Source organism: Tauraco erythrolophus, chromosome Z (genome assembly GCF_009769465.1).
Source record: "Tauraco erythrolophus isolate bTauEry1 chromosome Z, bTauEry1.pri, whole genome shotgun sequence".
In the NCBI taxonomy this organism is placed as follows: domain Eukaryota; kingdom Metazoa; phylum Chordata; class Aves; order Musophagiformes; family Musophagidae; genus Tauraco; species Tauraco erythrolophus.
The window spans coordinates 14,862,156-14,882,798 of NC_141496.1; the positions used below are offsets into that span (position 1 = coordinate 14,862,156).

General features: G+C 39.4%; 1 protein-coding gene across 1 annotated transcript in view; it reads right to left on the bottom strand.

The window, feature by feature from the left end:
- Positions 1-1,230: 1,230 nt before the first annotated feature.
- Positions 1,231-20,643, bottom strand: part of NADK2 (NAD kinase 2, mitochondrial) — a 32,976-nt gene continuing 13,563 nt past the window's right edge. The window contains exons 2-12 of the mRNA XM_086629441.1: positions 18,553-18,641; positions 18,115-18,203; positions 16,530-16,611; positions 15,102-15,185; positions 11,799-11,935; positions 10,688-10,766; positions 8,398-8,541; positions 5,522-5,577; positions 5,385-5,438; positions 4,781-4,904; positions 1,231-1,369 (exon numbers count right to left, since the gene is read on the bottom strand). Coding sequence (XP_086485567.1) covers positions 1,231-1,369; positions 4,781-4,904; positions 5,385-5,438; positions 5,522-5,577; positions 8,398-8,541; positions 10,688-10,766; positions 11,799-11,935; positions 15,102-15,185; positions 16,530-16,611; positions 18,115-18,203; positions 18,553-18,641 — 1,077 coding nt within the window. The remainder of the gene's footprint in view (positions 1,370-4,780; positions 4,905-5,384; positions 5,439-5,521; positions 5,578-8,397; positions 8,542-10,687; positions 10,767-11,798; positions 11,936-15,101; positions 15,186-16,529; positions 16,612-18,114; positions 18,204-18,552; positions 18,642-20,643) is intronic.

The following is a 20,643-nucleotide window of genomic DNA, read 5'->3' on the forward strand; positions in this document are numbered from 1 at the left end:
CCTGCTGTAGGAATCTTCATTTTGTCAAACTCTGCCTTCTCTGTGCAATTATCAGCACAGACTTTCAAAGGCAGTCATAGTTCACAGTTTCTCTGAAACATTACCTAAGAAGTCACTTCCTTATCCATAATCAGAGTTTTTCCCTATTATCAGCTTGCTTACCTAACTCATGATCAGAGGCATGTAAAATTAAAATTTATTTGCTGCCAATTAAATATCAGTAGAATTCAGCAAAAGACTGGACATTTAAACTTTCTGGGGAAGTTAAAACACATACTTGGAAAACTGGGAGACATACAGGTATTAACTCGTGCTCCATCTACTAGCATCCAGCACATCTCCTGGATGTAAAGAAAACTCAGAACATGATATTGCAAACCATTCAACTTAATAAGGCCAAATATCTTTCTTAATGATAGCCACCTACATACTGAAACCAGGACAACACAATACTGTGACTCAACACCTGCTAGCCAGCTAATCCATTCAGTGAAGGAGCATATCAACATGTTTCCTATAGCTTGTAGGTCTCAAGAAAACCCTTGGGTTTCAAGTCCCTCTCTAGGCAAAGAGAAAATGTAAGACCTATTTCATTCAAGATGTGATTCAATCAGACTTTTACTTTTGATGTAAATCTCCAAAGTAGAAAAAAAATACTGAAGAGCAAAAAAAAATTGTCAGAAGTTGTATGAAACTACAAAGTTGTAAAACTTTTGAAAAGCATACAAAAGGTTTGTATTTCCATTTTATTACATCAACATCAGGATTTACCAAAGTTCTATATATGCTTGCATCAAATTGCTAGATTGACAGTCAAATTTTCTACAAAAGTATACGTATGAAGGTGTTTAGTTTCATCAGTCCCAGACTGTTACTAAAAAACTGTACATCTGAATATTTAATGCTACTCACTTAATACTTGAACTCATCTACTTGTGTTTAAAAATACGTTCTTTCATGTTTGCCTTGCAGGTTAAAAATGCCAATTTTCACTGAAGTTAGAGGTAAGACTTCAGATACAGTTCTTTTACACCAGATGCAAAAGAGGTTAAAATATCAGGCTAATATATCCCCAATCCAAAGGAATGAAAAGCATCTCAAGCTTCCTCCAAATGCTCTTGCATCCAAAAAGGCCAACTCCAACATAATGCAGCATTGTGATGTGCTGTCTGTCTCCAGGAGTTCTCTCTCTGGATCCAGAATTGTTTCAGCAGAAGACACTAAGGTCCTTCATTCTTCCAGCAGAACAGTGCACAGTGCATCCTCCGTATCAATCATTATTGAGGCTATTGCCCCATCATTGAACTCAAAAGATGTTCCTCCATCTACAACCATACATGCATCCCAACAACGGGAACGGACACAGACTCTGCAAAAACCCAAAAAAAAAGTTTTCACAAAATAGCTTAAAAAAATTAAGCATCTGAACAGTAAGACTGGTTCTTGGACATTCCTTGTGTGGGTCAGTAAATGTTTAATCACACAGAAGCATACTTAGAGAAGAATTTAGCATGGTACTAAGCAGTAGAATCCCCCAGCTATCAGTACTTTGTATAGACACTGCAGAAGAGGACTGCAGGACTTGTTCAAATGGAGAAGACTATCACTCCAAGAGTCTGAGAACAGCCTATAACTATTGGAACTGCAGTTTAAGTGTATTCTTTAAAGAAAGCTACTGATGATCCCATTTAATAGTGATTTACGTGATCTTTCACAGAGGAGTTTTCAATTAGTTTATGATTCTAATGTACAGTCATCACGTTAAGACGAACATGCAGTTTCAACTAGCAGCGCTTGAGATTCAAATAATTTGGATAGAAATATAATCTATTTTGTAACATGAATCATTCACAGAGAGAAGGGAAAGTAATTTCAAACACAAAGCTGAAGGTCAACATGCTTGCCAGGCAACATCATAAATAGGTATTGCAGCACATTACTGTCAATATTAGAGTTTGACTACTATATCTTTAAGCTAATAAATTTACATTTAAGCTTATAAAACTTAAGGCAGCTCTTTTAGAGCTGGACAAGACAGAATAAAGCTACTAACCATCATCTTCTTCACTTACCTTTAAAAGGAAGATTAACTTAACCATTGGAATTTATCCTTTCACATATGTATAAAGTGAGAACACTATTAAATAAAGAGATCTCCAAACTTTTTTCTTATTGCTGGATGAGAACCAATAGTTATGCCAGAGCAGCTGCAAGACTGCAGTCTCACGTAGATGTGCTTGATTGTTTCTGACTTAGGCCTTGGACTATACAATGATCTCCAAAATTCAATCAACAATTATCCAGTGACTTAAATTTTCAGGAAGACACATCTTTTACAAATATGAAAAGCTTGGAAGCACAGCTGCAGTGTCAAAGCTTAATTGGCCTGTGCATCACTAAAACACAGCCAAGTCTGGACACTGCAGAGCAACATGGAGCCATGTTCCATTCCTCTATTTCACTCTGGGCAGCTACTATGTCAAATGCCATAAGGAACAGCAATGGGGAGATGCCTAGTATCAAGAGCTAAAGATCAACTGTGACAGGCAGCAAATTCTACTTAAAGGAAAAATGGGCAGATATCTCTCATAGGTATGCAGACATTTGTAGCTCCAGTATAGTTTTTATATTAGATACCATGCTGAGGACTCCAAAGACAACACCTATGGAACCCATGGATGAAAATGCGATTATTTTAACCTCTCCTCTTACCACCTCTTAACATTTACTCACCCTTGAAAAACTCACAGATCCAAATGACTAAGAAACAGTAAACATTTAGAGACATGACGCATACACAGTGGGCATCTAATATCATAATATTTAGTCCCAGTAGCCAGAGATATGCTTTATTACTAGGTCATAAAATGTCATTGTAACACAGATGCGGCTCAAAAGGAGCAGACTTCGGGTCTCCTTCAAGTCAGAGCTCCTTTTGACATTTCTTTTGATATAAAAGGTTGAACTGACATTTAATTAATCATGAGATACTGTATGGTTCTCAATACAGTTATTTTGAACATACAACTAACAGTTGCATGTGTTTATATTTAATTGTGGCAAACTCCAGAAAAATCACAGAATCATTTAGGTTGGAAAAGACCTTTAAGATCATCGAGTCCAACTGCCAACCTAACGCTGCCACGACCACCACTAAACCATGTCCCGAAGCACCACATCCACATGTCCTTTAAAAACTTCCAGGGATCGTGACTCAACCACTTCCCTGGGCAGCTTGTTCAGTGCTTGCCAACCCTTTTGGTGAAGAAATTTTTCCTATTATCTAATCTAAACCTCCCCTGGCACAATGCCAAGTTAAAATGACTGAATTACCAAATAAATTAGTTCAGACGTGCACTTAGTCCAACCTTCTACTCTAAGCAGACCTTACTTCCAAGACACATTAGGTTGCTAAGGGCCTTGCCAAGTTTTGAGTATCTCCAAGGACAGTGATAGTACAATCTCTGGGCAACCTGTTATACTGCCCAATCATTGTCACTGTGAAAAATCTTTCCTTTTTTTCATCAGAATCTTACATCCTATAAAATCATGGCTGCTGCCTCATACTCTGCTCTGAAAAGAGTTTAACTCAGCCTCCTCTGTAACCATCCACCGGTATCTGAAGACAGCCACTGGATCCACCTTGTTTAGTCTTGTCTCCTCCAGGCTAAACAAAAGCACTGCTTGAGTTCACTTGGGGTATAAAAACCCCAAGCATCGCTACAGGCTCGGGGAAGAGTAGCTGGAGAGCTGCCTGGCGGAGAAGGACCTGGGGGTCTTGGTTGACTACCAGCTTGATATGAGCCAGCAGTGTGCCCAGGTGGCCAAAAAGGCCAATGGGATACTGGCGTGTATCAAGAATAGTGTGACCAGCAGGAACAGGGAAGTGATCCTGCCCCTGTACTCGGCACTGGTGAGGCCGCACCTGGAATATTGTGTCCAGTTTTGGGCCCCTCACTTTAAGAAAGATATTGAGCTCCCAGAGCGAGTCCAGAGAAGGGCGACTAAACTGGTGAAGGGGCTGGAAAATAAAACTTATGAGGAGCGGCTGAGGGAGTCGGGGCTGTTTAGCCTGCAGAAGAGGAGGCTGAGGGGAGACCTGATTACAGCCTACAAGTACTTGAGAAGGGATGTGGGGAGGTGGGGGAAGGGCTCTTTACATTGGTGATGGGTGATAGAACAAGAGGAAATGGGTATAAGCTTAGTCAGGGGAGATTCAGGTTGGATGTTAGGAAGTATTTCTTCTCTGAAAGGGTTGTCAGCCACTGGAATAGGCTGCCCAGGGAGGTGGTTGAGTCCCCATCCCTGGATGTGTTTAAAAATAGGGTGGATGATCTATTTAAGGATATGGTTTAATGGGGATTAGGGACGGTTGCACTGGATGATCTCTAAGGTCTTTTCCAACCTAGAAATCTATGAAATCTATGAGTCTCTCCTTCATACACCATGTGTTTTGGCCCCCTAATCATCTCAGTGGCCCTCTCCTGAATTCATACCCGTTTGTCAATGCCTGCATCTCATACTGAGAGCAATGGCACACACCCAAAACTGGAGACAGTTAGACCCTCTTATTCTGTAAGATTGTGCATGGATATAACATTAACAAGGTATAGCACAGCTTCGAAACACTTTCTTCCTGTTGTTATTAGAACAATATTCAAGCCCCTCGAAACACAAACTGGATGTTGAAACACTTCAAGGGAAACTCCTGGATTACTCATACTTTGACAAATACACAGAATTCATTAACTCTTCAGCGACTACTAGAACCAATACTTACTTTGAGGAGAAGCCACGCTGCTGGCTACTTGAGAAAACTCTGTTTACAATAGGTTCTCGAATACTGAAAAACATCTTTGGTTCTTCTGGATTGTACAGCAGGGACTCATTGTAATCATTTGTTACTATAAATAGAGAAATCGGCCATTAGTTTTTCCAGAGAAAATTAGTTATTCTTAGAAACACACCTTCCTCCAGGAAAGAGCAGCTTCCCTACCGAGAGGGAATACCAAGTCTTGCCAAACGTTTAATAGCCTTCACCTGCAAAAAAAATTAATTTTACAGAAGATTTCTTTCCATTCTATTCCATGATACACACTCAACAACTCTCTTCAGGTGATTAAATATTGAGTGTCTCAATAGGAGTACTGAGTGTCTTAGGAGAACTGGAATTCTTCTGAAGATCTATGCATACTAAACTCTAAATAAGTGCTTTCGTACCAAGTCAGACATTTTTCACCAAATGTGCCTAAATAATGTTTATAAGAAAGATTAATATTGCAGAAGGGCTAAAATACTGAAAGCAGTGCTAAGTGTTAGGAGTACAAACAAAATGAACTGGTCAAGTTAAGATACCTTAAAGAAATCTTGCCTTTTTCACTAACCTTTTTGTACTAGTTCCGCGTTCAATGGCATATTCAAACTTCCATGCTTTTTAGCTGTTGAGTCAAGAGAAGGAGCCCCAATTAGATAGGTGTATTTTTATATAAACTTGGCCAGTAATGCCACACTGTTCACTCACCAATCTTAAGGATCTCTTCAACAGCTTGGTGTGCTATCTTGTTAATATTATAGGACCTATACAGAAAAGTAGAAGTCTTGTTTAACAGGCAATACAACTTGGGAGAAAAACAAAAACAAAGCAAGAAATCTTGCATACAGATCATGAACTATGATCGATATGAGGAAGAAAAAGAAATAAAGAATGCTATTAAGTGTGAACTGACATCAGTTTCTTAAAAAAAAAATGCCTTAAATTAACTCTTAGTTTGTCATCTACGTGTGGCTTTGTAAACCTTAATAATCCATTAAGTGAAGTCTTCAGGAAAGAAGAACGTGATACACAGGATGTAGTCTCCTTATCAGTAATCCTCCTGCCTTAAAACCCCAATAATTGCTGATTAATGTCTGCATTAAAAAAATGAAGCATGAGAGTTCTACAGTGTGTTCTTATCTCTTCTATCCACTTCTTGTTAATTAATTTCTTCTGTTAGTTCTCATTTACGGCACCCAACACTTCTTTACAAATTATTATGCCTCTCTGTCAGTACCCTAAGGTTTGGGCTTGAATCACACGACAACTGGTGTATATAGAAAAGGAAGAGTCAGATCAGGCACTTCAGCATTTGCCACACTTGGACGTGCAAGAAGTCAGCATAAAGCCTCAGCCTGAACCAGGCCTAAACAGAAGACTCCCTGCTGCACCCAGGCTCTAAAGGGATCACGTGCTAATCAAAGCCTCCATGCAGCAGCACTGTGAACATCTCAGTTGCTCAGGTCTCAATACAGCTTAAAATCATAGAATTATAGAATGGCATAGGCTGGAAGGGACCTCAGAGATCATCTAGTTCCAACCTCCCTGTCATGGGCAGGGACGCCTCTCAACTAGACCAGGCTACTCAAGGCTCTGTCCAACTTGGCCTTGAACACCTCCAGGGAGGGGGCATCCACAACTTCTCTGGGCATTTATTCCAAAGTCTTACCACCCTCGTACTGAAGAATTTCTTCCTAAGATCTAATCTAAATCTGTTCTCCTTCAACTTAAATCCATTTCTCCTTGTCCTATCAGTGGACACTCTTGTAAAAAGTCCCTTCCCAGCCTTCCTATAGGTTCCCTTCAGGTATTGGAAGGCAGCTATTAGGTCCCCTCAAAGTCTTCTCTTTTCAAGGCTGAACAATCCCAGCTCCCGCAACCTGTCCTCGTAGCAGAGGTGCTCCAGCCCTTGGATCATCTTTGTGGCCCTCCTCTGAACACGCTCCAACACATCTATGTCTCTCTTATGGTGGGGACACCAGAACTGGATGCAGTATTCGAGGTGGAGTCTCATAAGAGCAGAGTAAACGGGGAGAATCACCTCTCGACCTGCTGACCACGCTTCTCTTGATACATCCCAGGATGCAGTTGGCCTTCAGTCCAACCTCAGTCCAGCACTTCTGTCATGGCAGTAAAACACCTCAGACTGCAACAGATGTCCACTATATGTCTATCAGACTACAGTGCTGCTGAGGGTGGTTATCCATGGCTCGCTCTCTTACACTTACTGCTTACCTGCAAGCCTGAGCAGACACTAGCAAGAAACTGAGCTACACAGTCTGAAATTGTTCTCTCTCTCAACGAGATAGCCTTTTATGCAAGGTTTGGCAGCTGAAGGAAGCACTTGGACATTTAAATGCCTCTCAGTCTGAGGAGGTCTGAAATCCCAGGAGAGCCCCCAAACCACAGGCTAAGGAAGGTCACTTCACTGAGGCTTGGTCTCCGTTTAGAGAAGTCGAGCAGTACACACTGAATAGGGCAATGGAGGTGTGCAATCCTGGAGTTTGGTCCCTGGTTCTGAGATTACTCAGTACAGAATGTATAAGCAAATGAAATGCGTAAGAACAGCTCTGAACTAAGACTGTACATTCCCAAGGTACTGAACACTAGGAAAGTTCCCCTAGCATTCTGCCCGTTTCACCCTTGGCAGTCTCCAGGACTAAGTTATGCTGACTGAATACAAAATTCGGAATGACAAAGAAGAGTAAATCCAGTAACCATGGTTACAGCATGAATATTCATTTTTGAATTTCATTAAAAGCTTCAGTTTTAGTTCATCTTAGCCTGCCACATAAATCCAGAGCCTGTTATACAACTTTAAGCTATAAGCACAGCCAGATTTCCAACTGAATGAAGCTCTCAATGTACACGTCTCTCACATCTCAAAACCAAATCGATTAGGCTTACATGCAGTACTGCAACTTGTTTAAACAGAAGTTAAGATAATTCACCCCTTTGATTAAGCTAGCACAGCTCTGCTTAGATATGCCTGTCTTTGTTTAAGGAGAATATTTTGGCAAAGAGACTGTGCCCTTTCAATTAAGTTTGAAAGAGGCAAGGGGTTTGGAAGGAGAATGGACAGCAGATGTGCCAGAGAATGCTTTACACTGTTTCCAAGTATGTTTTGCCATTTCTTAGAGCTTAGATTTTTATGTGTTTTCTGAGCTACTTCATCTACACATTTTAATTTTATCCAACAAGAGTAGTCAGAGATTCCCCTAATATGCTCTGCAAATCAGAGCAGAACCTCTTTCCCCCATCGCCCCAACCATTCATCTCCACATGCAGCATGCAACCTCTTTCACCAAAATTACACCTAAGGTAAACTTCTGTCCCAATGCCTCAGCTCCTCACCCTTTCAACTCTTCTCTCTGTATCTGCAAATGAGGAGTGCTCTGCACTTCTCATATGTCTCAGAGACAGCTTTGAACCACACCAACTGTGAGAATATTTGGACAAAACTGACATGCACTGACTTATCCACAGCCTAAAAGAGTCTCAGTATGGACAAAACTCTTAAGCTAAATAGGTCCCTGTAGCTTATCTGAAGCGGTATTTTATACCAAGTAGAAAGAAGTACTTACCATGCTTTTGATCCTGTTCCAGTACACACATTAAGCCCTGAACTCTTCTGTTTTTCCCAAGGACCATCATCAACAGATATCTCATAATAGGAGGCCCTATGAAGCGAGAATTTAAAACTGGGTTTGCAGGACTTAAAGTTCTCCCTGAATAAGACAGAACACACAGCCTTATCAGGCACATAAAAATTTAGAGGGGCTAGTTTCAAATCTGGATGATAATTTCACAAGCTTTGCACAGTGTTTCCAGTTTGTCAGCCACTTTCAATTCATTGTTTTATAGCAGTTTTTATAATTGACAAAAGTGATTTGCAGCATGAACTTTTAGGTAGTTTTTCTGCAGCCACTTTTCATATTGAACTATACACAAAGAACTGTGGTTCATCTGGGAATAGCTTCGTATACAAGCAGGTTTGCTGGACTTATAAATCAAACTACAAATACATTACCTTCCTTGCATAATCGTTGAACTACTGAAAAACTGCATTTATTCTGTGATTGAGTCTCATAAAATTACATCAGGGAACGCTAACATGTAAGGCATTCCAACGTCATTAAGTAATAGCACGGCTTCAAGCTGAATTCTTGATCACTTCAGTAATTAAAAATCCGCTGTGATTCTTCACAGTTTTAGTTTTACAACAGTCAGCAGGCTTACATTTCTCTCCAGGGCAAATTCTTCCTAAAACTGAAGTGTAGTACATCTTGGGGCACAATCATCATTCTGCACAGTATTATTCATGTATCAGGGTATTCCTACTGTTAGGTTCAGACAGACCAGACAGTCTCTCTGTGTAAGCTTCAGAACATTCAGGGGTATATTTATGAACTAAAGTTGCTGATGGCCACAGTGCCTAATTCAAATAGTACGATATAGCCTTCTTAGAAAAACAGCACATTCACTGTGTTCAGCATGACTGAGTTTCACCCTCCTTAGTAGAAGCTTACTAAGTTTTTGCATGCTGGATATGAAAGGCGTTTTTTTCTTTCCTTCAATCTCCTTGTTTTCTTAACTGACTTGTAAAAAAGACCTTGGAAGAAGCACCTAGAGTCATTTTGTCTTAATATACAGCACACTTGTGTATTTGTACTGAATTCCAGAAGATTCATCTGTGTGACATCATTATTTAAGTCTTCAAGTGTAAGGTCCTATTAATACAGTATTTATTACTAGAGATTTGTTCCTACAGGCATTGTGTTCCTCAATGCTTCTCAAATACACTGGAACCAACAAGCACAATGTATTTGTGACAATCAGAAGCAGAGAGCTATTATAAAGTGTTGGAAGCTGCTTTGTGTTCCTCTGTCACTGTATGTTAAAGAAACTTCTTACAATCTTGACAAAATTAGGTTTGATTTAGTAGAAAGCACAATTTGTATATCTTTTGAGACTAATTCTTTCTGCCAGACTAGATGGAAGATAGAGCACTCATGGACCATTTATACTGTTTCCAGCAGACATCACAGTGTCCCAAGCACTATACAAACACAAGGAGATATAACACACTAAAAGTTTTTAAAATTAAAAAAAAAAAGATACACAATAAAGGGGAAAAGGATACAAAATACAAGTAAAAGTCTGGCCAAATCCTGACCAAAGATTATGTTTTAACTCCTTCCTGTACCCGCAGCCACATTCCCCACATCCTTTTTATCATTTCACTGGCAGAAACGCATTGATCTTCAGGACAGAAAGGACAGTCAAAGGTATCCTGGATAACGCAGTACAAGAATTTGATACAAACTCGTTTCTTAAAACAAGGAAGTAAGTGTTTACCCACAATAACAAAGCTTCTGCCAAAGGCAGGCTGATACCTTTGCTCCTAATGACAGAGAGGCAAGGAAAGGTCATGTTAAAAGCTGTTTCTGCTTGGTCATGCTCATGCTAAAAAATTATGAAAAGATATTTAAGAAGAGATCCAGGAGAGGAGGCAGTTTAAGGACAGATATTTAAATCTTCAATCTACTGTAAACATAGTAACTGAAGGCATTTTATTACATAAGAACTAACCAGGAAAGGAGTAAAACAATGAAGAGGAAAGAAAGCAGCCAGGAATAATTACCGGTGAAAGAATGGCCAGACAGGAAGGTGAAAAACAGAAATTAACATCTCTGTGCTTACATCTCTGAAAACATGCTTTGTAATCAGCAACAATACAATCAGTTTTATACATTCATGGACTAGAACTGAAATTTGACAGCAAAGACATCCTGTCACCGATTGTCAATTGCAATGTCATAAAAAGAAATAAGTCTATTGTGCCTTGCTGCAACAACAAACAATTAAACATACCTGGATGAAAGGGATTCCCCAATGAAGACTTCATTGAGCGCTCTCACTGGTAAAAGATGTGGACCAGAAACATCGGATCCTGCAGATATTGAACATAACAGTTTTGAATCACGGCTCCAAAACGCAAATTTTCAAAAAGAATTCACAACTCATTGGAGGACACACTCTGCTGTCTGGGTTTGTATTCTAGACCTAGTGTTCCGTTTTCTTCAAGGACTCAATTTTTCACTGATTTGGTCTGTAGCCAGTCACTGTCCTTTACTAGAGACTATAAATATTTGAACCAAGGTCAAAGAGGTAATGATACTTATGTTCAGACCTTGCTTTCCCTGAAAACTCATGGGCACCAGACAGATTGAAGTCTTCTCTTCTATCAGTCACTCTTCCAGCCTAGTTAAATTTACTTACAGTGACTTAACAGACATTTCTGATAAAGTTCAAAGAATTAAACTTTATACCACTGGGTAACTAAGAGGGATTAACAAATTGTTCATGTTGACTAAGGACTTCTCAATGAGGAAATGCAGTGCCAGACACAGTTCAAGGATAGAATCATGCATCCTCAATCCATCATAAAGAAAACAGTCGAAAGTGTCCGATGACCAAAGAATTACCCAGTGAGAGATTCTCACCTCTAGTTTCTCATTTGCTTGCTGGCAGTATGTGACCAGCTTTTTCAATTCTGAAGTAACCTACCTCAAATTTAGCACAAATTCAGAGCGCGCACACACACTCTTTTAGTGTGGAGCAGTTAAGTGCACAGTCAAATATTCATGTGGTAATCCCCAAGTGTCTACAGTAACCCTAAGAGACATCATTTAAAAAAGGTAAAGGTATTTCGCCAGCAGATAATACTATTTAAAAACATCCTTAGATTAACCGTTAATACCGAAAACTGGTTCTAAGTGTACAGTTGAGAACAAACATATATAAATAAAATATACTCCCTTCTAAAATACCTTAATCTGGGTCTTCAGCTAATGAGAGCTGTCTCCCCCTGCCTCTCAAATACAGCAACTAGACTTCAAATACTTCAACTCTTGCACATCTTTATCTCCTATTCCAACTTATCACAGCAAAGTGATAATATTTTTGTCAGATTTTAACCTACTTTGATCCTGGAATCTTTCATTTATGTGAGCCCTGCTGTGTTGCTCTTGGCTTAGCTGCTGCTCATGTAAATCTACAGGAGTTGGGTTAATACCAGTTCCTTCAAGATACAGTCGGATTCTTTGCCGCCACTGCCACCTTAGAGAGGAGAAAGAAGTTGGTATCAGTAGCTGAAATATCCATTACGGAATTAGACAGGATCAGAGAGTCTTCACTCTCAAAGCAGAGCATTTTAAGGTTGAAAGTTAAATATATTCAAAGTCACATTTCAAGTTTTATAGCTTCCACTATCATTTCTAAAGTTGCAAAGCTAATCATACTAAAATGTAAATACTTTCCACTTACCAATTTGCTACCTAATGTTTTTTGTATGCGTGCAGTAAGACAACACTGGCCAAAAGTAGTCCACAAACATTATAGATAACAACACAACTTTTTAGGCATGTGATCCTAACTTACAAATTCATGACTGATGCAATGCCTTTGAGAACAACAAGCTCTCAGGAATTTATACAGCAATACATGCGGTATTTTTACCATCTTTCATCTGTATTTGGAGATGTCCAGAAAAGCAGCTCTATCCACCCCTTTTTACAAAAGGGCCACAAGTATCCTCTCATTTTAAGAATCTCTCCTAGCCTAGGAACTTTAGGATGCCTAAGAGGAATTCAAATGAAGAAAGAGAAAGATGTAAAATGCATTCTTCCTCATCTGTTACAACATTCAATTTTTTTTTTCCTACACGAGGTACCAAATCCTTTTTCCTCTTACAATTTAGAGCTTATATAAAACAAAACAGCAGTTTTGATTAAGAAAGCAAATCACAAGAGAGTGTTATGAGTGCACATTTTCCCAGTTCATACTATTGATATCCATTGACAGTAACTAGTTTACATTTCTTGAAATTACAGCAAAGAAGATTTACACTTTATATGACTACAGTACTAGTATTATCTCGTTGTGTCCTGGTTTTAGCTGGGACAGAGTTAGCTCTTTCTTTTTAGCAGCTAGAAGAGCTTCGTGTTTTGGTTTTACTCAGAGGCTCGCTCTGAGAAGAATGTTGATAGCAAGTTGATGTTTGTAGTTGGCCAAGGACTTTTCAGTGTGCCGTGTTCTGGCTGGAGTGCAGAAGCACGGCAGAATAAGGAGGGAGCATAGCCAGGACAAGGGGGCCACAATTCCCCTTGTGATTTGTGGTGGAAGTTAAGATTGAGGGCCAAACTGGCCAATTAGTATTCCATATCATGCAGCATCATGCCCAGTATAAGGGTGAGGAACAGCCGGACAGAAGGGCTTTTTGCGCTTTGGCTCTTTCACCACTTCTGCTCTTTTGCGCTTGCTGCGCTTTTGCTCTATTGCCTGTTTTTTCTCTCTCTCCCAGTACTCCCACTCTCAGAGTACTCTCTCTCTCTCTCCCCCTCTCTATTTCAGGGCCTCGTGTTCGTCTGGGATTGCAGCTTCGGGACGAGACGGGCTTCACATATGAGGGGGTGGTGAGCATCTACACTGTGTATTAAATCATCTGTATTAAACTGTTCTTATCTCAACCCACGGGTTTCCCGTTTCTCCTTTAATTCTCTCCCTCATCTCTGGGGCTGGGCGAGGGTAAAGTCAACGACTGGGGGGGGAGGGGGAGGCGGTTTGGTTGCCAGAGCAGCCTAGCCCACGACACGTTGTCATCCTTGTAGAGCTTCATTCAACACATGCTTAGTATAATTACCTATCTGTCCTTAAATTCTAAGTATGGTTTTAGGTAGTCAGGCAGACAGCACACAGTGCGTATCATAATGCTAGCCTCCTTACAATACTCAAGCTAGAAAATGTCAAAATTAGAAAATGAGACTGTTATTCCTATTAATACCCCTATTCTGAGATCCTATTACACCGACCATCAAAAAAAGAAATATGGGTAGTCTAATATAGTTTGTCCTTTATAAATCAAATATGTTGATTGTTTCATGGGACCATGAGGTAAGTGCTTACACAGATTGTTGCACTGAAGTGGCTGATGCTTCAAGGATAAGGAGAAAAGACAAACTTCCTTCTGCAGGCTCCTTATACAACACTAAGCCACCAGAAGCTTTTCCAGAGGGGCTGATCCAGTTACTCACGTATTTTAAAGTTTCCTTAGGGCAAAATAAATCTGAGAACTGCAAAGTGAAATACTCACTCAGGATCTTTCTTAGGAATATCAGTTCTTACTATTCTGGAAAAATAACCAGGGAGATCGTTTCTGTTTCACTCTAGTGAGGCTTCAGCTCCATAATGAGCAACAACAGGAGTGTCAGCAACAAAAACGTATCACAGCAGCCAACAAAACATTAGAATTGTCTAGATTATCAAGGGAGGTTACCGGCATTAGCACTACCAGCTTTATCTAAGCAACTTAGCATGATAGAGAGTTAAAAGACTCTGTTTTCTAGGTCTCAGAATATGTGAGTTGAAAGTACTTTTTCATTTAGCAATACCTATTGAAACCCCTCCAGTTACTTATAATCATTCCTCATGACTGTATTCACCTCATTTCAGAACTTTTCTATGGTACAAGTACAGTTAAACTTCAAGCTACAAATTAAATATGCTAGAAGTATAAACAAAAGCCAATTGCAATATATTTTCACGTGAATGACATTTCTGTTTGAAGGTTTGCCATCATAAAAGTATTCTGGAATGTTAATACACCACAGAACAATGTCTATTTTTTAATAGTTATTAAAAAAACTCTTCCATATTCTGTCCCTTAAAATTCAACTTGCTTCCTTCCTAATTCAAGTGAGATTCTTCTATTTCAAGAATATCTAATATAGAAAACAACAAGCTATCTTCAGCATAAAAAAATGCTTTGCCTTACACTAATCTGTTAACAAAATTTAAGCCACTTCTTTAATCACCAAAACCCCAGATGCAACACACCGATCATTTCCTAACTGTACAGGCTTCATTAGCTTTATGGCACATCACTGTACTACAAATACTTTCGAGTGTCGAAATATGTAAACCAATACACCCTTTACAAGAATGCAGTTCCTCATTTATGAATCTGCTTAAGTCAGAAAAGCAAATCAGTTACTGATGGTCGTAACAAAAGTCTTTTTGCTGGAACTGGCAGCCAATTTCATCCTTTGTATTCCAATCTCACCCTTGACCACAAACCCATTTTTCAACATGGTAAATATTTACACAGAATTCACGATTTGAGGCATTAAGATTTTACTAAGGATTGTCTGCTCCTTAGGAATTGTACATCGTCAAGTATTTTCCAGTCATAACATGTTTTGGAAAGCCAAAGATCAGTGAATCCTACCTGAACTCACCACGATAAAGCTTCTGTAGTGCTTCAGGAAACGAGTGCGTGTATCTCACAGGCAAGCATAAGTGGCCCTCTGATCTGGCAGCAAAAATGGACAATGAAAATGACAGTTTAACTATAAGATTTGGTATCTTTAAAAACAAAACAAACACCTCTGTTACATAAAGCAAAGCTACACTTTGACCTTTATGAACCTGAACTATTCTTATATAATAGCACATCAGCAACAAAAGACACCTTTCAGCTCCTGAGGTGTATGTATGTGAGACATAGGATATTTCTCCCATATTTCCCCTAAAAATTGGCTGTTCAGCTAGCAATCCTGCAGGAATATGTAGGTACAAATATAGTTCCTGTCACCATAGTTCTAGGCAAGCAGTTCAAGCTTAATAAACTTTGCAAGTTAGAAAGAAAATTTCCTCCATTTATACACAACTTAGTGATACGAGACAGGTAAGCAACATGTCTATGATCAACGGAATTTCTAGTGAAAGCCAAAAGACTAAACACTGCTCCCCTTTCACGAGTGATACTTGATAACTTGAAGGCACTTGTTATTTGAACCCTGCTATTCAGGCGTGATAGTGTAGAGTATCTATTCACAGCATCTGAAAAGTTTTGAAAGAGGAGTAAGGTATGGAAGAAATTAAAACTTTTGGCAACTGCTTTCTTATCTACTACAATTCAATTAACTGGTAGTATCACAAAAGCAAAAACCTAAATCTGGAAATCTCAGCAGACAGATCAGTGAATTCTGAGTTTTACTTGCCATTCATTTGAAGGTTATACCAACCAGGCAGTACTAATACACTGCATCCACCTGCCCAAATCAATCTTATGGCTAGGTGGATGCAACTTACGTGGAGTTTATAATAGGACAACTAAATGCCATTAACTGGCTGAGGAGACTGCGTCCTCTGAGGTACGACATGGTTTACACAAAGAAACTGGAACAAACATCTTCACATGATGCCCTATTGGATTTCCAATAGGATTCACCTTCTCCATAAAGAAACCAAGTTTCTCTGTGTTCAGGCACCACACTTAGTTGCTTTTGTTTAGTCTCTTTTCCCATCTCTGTTCTACACCACCATCTCTAGCCTCAAGCTTCTGGTTAGTAATACACGTTAACTAGCTGCAAGTTTTGTTACACTGATGTGTGAATACATCTGTGGTAGTTTAACACAGTCATGCTCATCCAATACTACTTAACGTCCTTTCAGGTGAGACAGGATAAATCCTTGTGAAAACTTTTCTAGTAAAACAACAGATTCACTTGATATCTACAATCCACTATCTACAATCCACTAAACCAGACATTTATGAGGCCAGATGCTAATGGCATGCTTCACGCATCATGAAAACAGATGCATACTGTGCCTGATATTAAATAAAGCACTGCTTTCCCAAATGTGTGTTTACCTTTCAGGATCAGTATTTACTCCAATAACTGGTTTAAATTTATCAAAGACCTTACTGGCTGCCAACAACATTGTACCATCGCCTACAGAAAAAATAAAACAAAAGTTAGTTTCACTTCACATTCCAGTATCCCAAACAAAAGAGCCTCAAATGTACCACAGCGTTATCACTACGTGCTTTTATATCAACAACCGAGCAGGTAACCTGCACAAAAATAAAACGGGTCCACAAAACTACTGACACCTTTCAAAACAGAGTAGTGACAATGGAATTCAGAATAAAATGGCAAACATGATTGGAAAAAGTAAAACTTATCTGACAGCTATACATGCCCAGGCAACTGAATTCATAGGAGTCCGAAAAGAGATTCATGGAAATTTCTGTATGTTTATCAGCTGGTAAGAGAATACTTTAAGAAAATAAATTTGAAGAGTATTGCTAATCAAAGCCACAAGAGACAGGAAACAACACCAAATTTTACTATGAATCACATGAAAACAACGACTATAGTTCCATCTCAGTTGTTCTCCTAGAAGGCATAATTTAAAGGTCTCACTTGGCCCCAAGTAGGCATGTTTGGAAAAGAAGTCTTAGATAAAACTGTTGAAGCAGAAATCTTGAAGTGTCATTGGTTTCTTCAGATATTAATATTCCTTCCTGTCTGTTAAATGGAAGGACAACTATAACCTGAATCAGTCTTTGCACCAAGATATAAGCTCTGAAAACCTCAGGTGATGTATTACTTCCCAGCTGCTGCCTCATAACATGACAAATGCTCCCACAGCCAAACTGGCACTTCAGTCTCCAGCTCTGAGGAGTTCTTTGAAATCTACAGGAGTATATTAGGATGCTTCAGGAATGTACAGATATCCTTTTCTACCCATTCTGCATGGTAACTAGTAGCTAAGGGCAAGGTGGACCAGTGAGGAGGAAAGAAAGGCAGAGCAGTAGCCAAGCAACTGCCACAGATGATGGAACGTTACATCAGAGCTCACAACACATTGCAGTATTTGCAGCAAATCACAAAATAACACTGAATGAACTGCTGTGATTCAATGTTAGAAAGAAACAATCAGGTTAGTTGCTCATCAGCTTTTCAGGCTGCTCAAAAGTTGCATACTTTTACCTGTAGCATCCAACCAGACATTCCAGTCACTGGAATTAAGTGCAAAAGCAGGAAAGACATTTGAGTAAGGGGAGGAAAAGGTAGTATGTTAATCTCCACCTCACATACCAAAAACCAAAGGGTTTAGGGCTATGTATAATCACATGACAGCAAGCATTTTGTTCTCTTTAGTTGAAAAGTATAGTAAATTGCACAGTTTATACTGTTTTACACAAGACAATTAAACATTTCCAAAGTAGCCATGCACTGGGATTCGCTTTCTAGTGCCACTATTTTAGATACTAGAGATAGAGAGGATGGTCACAACCATTGCATTTTGTCCTGTTTTCTGACAATTAGATAAGCAATTTGCTTTCAAAATGTGCATACATCCAGATGCTTTACACACTGCAAAATATTTTTGAAAAATTATCTATGAAAACATACTGAAACAAATACTTCCCTTCCGTAAAGTCGTACCTCCTGCTGATATAACAGCATCTGCCCACCGAACTGTCTCTTCATTGTATTCTCGACGTTTAACAAGACGAACTTCTATCTTCTCATTCCTATAAAGTGCAGAAAAGACTGAATATGTCCCATGTTTTTCCTTGTCCTATCCTTCTGAAAAACTGGCATGTAATTAAAGACTGATTACAGCAGTATTCAGCTTACAAGCATTTGAAACTCACACAAACCCTTTATATATTTTTCATTTGTTTTCAGGATAATGCAGTCTTAGTTAACTGAACTACTTCAGGTTATGATTGTCTCAGAAACGACTGTTCATCCGCATCACCCTGTTTTCAGTGTTGCTATTTTATTAGAGCTTGTAACACAAAGCTTCCTTTTGTTGTTTTACACAACTCATGGATATTTGCACCGTGCCTGAAATTCTCAACATCCACACATTCTTACCGTAAACTGTCCACAACATGTTCCACGTTTTTCGTATGAATGCGATGCCGCTCCAGCAGACCAGCATAGTTAGACCCCTTCAAAGCAAGCTGTAAGACATAAATTGATTTTGTAGAAGTTAATCACTACAGTAAATGTTCTTGAGTAATAGAAAGAGAAGCTATAAAAAAAAAGCATATATTTTATCTCAGTAGAGACACATGCTTTTCTAAGCATTACATTAACTACATCTCTATATACATCCCAGTCAGCTTACATTGACTAGTTCATTAAGTGGGTTACATGGCCACAGCAGCCAAGAATCACAGACCTTGTAAGGGCTCTACAGAAATATGCAAACAAGTATGCTACACTGATTTCTATACCACTTCGGATACATTACTTTTCCTGAATCTCCTAAGTAATTTAAACTCTAGGCAAATCTACATAAAAGAGTTATACTAACTATACTTGTCATGTGCTAAAAGCACCCAGACAAACAGCTAATTGCCTTAAAAGTTATAAACATTGTGCTATAGAGAAAGAGGACAACACAAAAAGTAACAGAAATTATAATTAAGAATACAGGGAGTCTTTGAAATATCTAGCACATTAACCTTCACATTGTACTTGAGCTAAAATGGAAGACTGCCAAGTGTCGACAAAGGTGACAATTCCTCTGCCTCAAAAAAAGCTTAAGGACAATCTACCTACTCCCTTTGATACTGTCCTCTGGATTATACACCAGATCCTTCGAATTCACATCCATAACAAGACAAACAGTATTTAGCGGTTGCATTCTAGCACCACTCTCCTCAGAAGCCAAAGAATTTAAATACTTAAATCTTGACACACTCTTTAGACGATGGAAACTTTCTGCAGTTCATACAGGCAGACTCTTATGAGCAGGCAGGTGAGACTGCTGGCTAAAGATTAGATTTATTTTTTTTTTTTTGCAACAGGTTTCTGTGCAAGTAATTCAGTCACCATCTGTATGCATTCATTCTTCACCTCACTTAACAATGCTCATCTGGGGCTGGTACTGCCAAATATGTGTTTTCATGGAGATTAAGCAAGTAGGAGAAAGAGGGTAAAAAGGATGTTAAGCAAAAGGAGTTTATAAATACATTCATAACAAAAGTCATCCTGCTTTGAGCATCTAGACTAGATGACCTCCTGAGGCTTCTTCTAGACTGAACTATTCTACAATTACACTGTCATTGCTTCCTTTCCCTGAATAGTTAAAACCAGTTTATCAGCACAGAAACAGAACTTCTCCTAGAGTTTGTGTAGAGAAATTCATCTGTGCCAGGAGCTTTTAGCAGGCACTTCCAGCAATTTATTCAAGTGCCTTTACTCAAAGTTGCACACGCTTCCAAGAGAGAGTGGTGCCAGCCAGCCACATCTGATCCCATTTCCATAGAGACTCCCACACTACAGAACTCCACAGTAAAGGGGAGAGGACTTCCAGAATATGACAATTACGGTTAACTGCAATCCAATCCCAACAAATGCAATTTTTCTTCATCTGACACCCATTGATGTCAAGAAATCCAACCATGAGCTAAGTACAAAGACAGACTTGGCGCTGAAGAAATTAGAGCGAAGAATGGAACTGCATCACTGTCCTGCTCAATGTATTCACAATCAGCAATCAACTTGCAGAAACGAAATCTTCAGATGATCCTACAGCTCAGATCGGGAAACTACCTCCAACAGAGGGGCTCCTAGACTTTGCCTGGATGCCGCCAAAGGCAGAGAGTGGAGTAACAGGCAGCTGTGCTTGGTCACACACACATATAGGCATGTGGGTGATAAGAAAACACCCAGACAAAGCTCTCAGGTCATCTTTACAAAGCTTGTTAGGACTGGTTTACTGGGGTATGGAGTGTTATGTTCCATTAATTGCCCACACACTTGAACCCTTTGTTTCTAATTCCCCAGCTACAAGGCTTGCACACCCCCGTACACCTCTTGGTCCTCCAGAACCCACAGTGTTGCACTGGGAATTTGAACATGACACTGTGCTGCTGTGAGGAGGGAAGGAGGACACAAGGCTATGGCCAGTTACAGCACTGCCCATTGCTGGGTCTGCTGTCAGCCTCTCGTGAT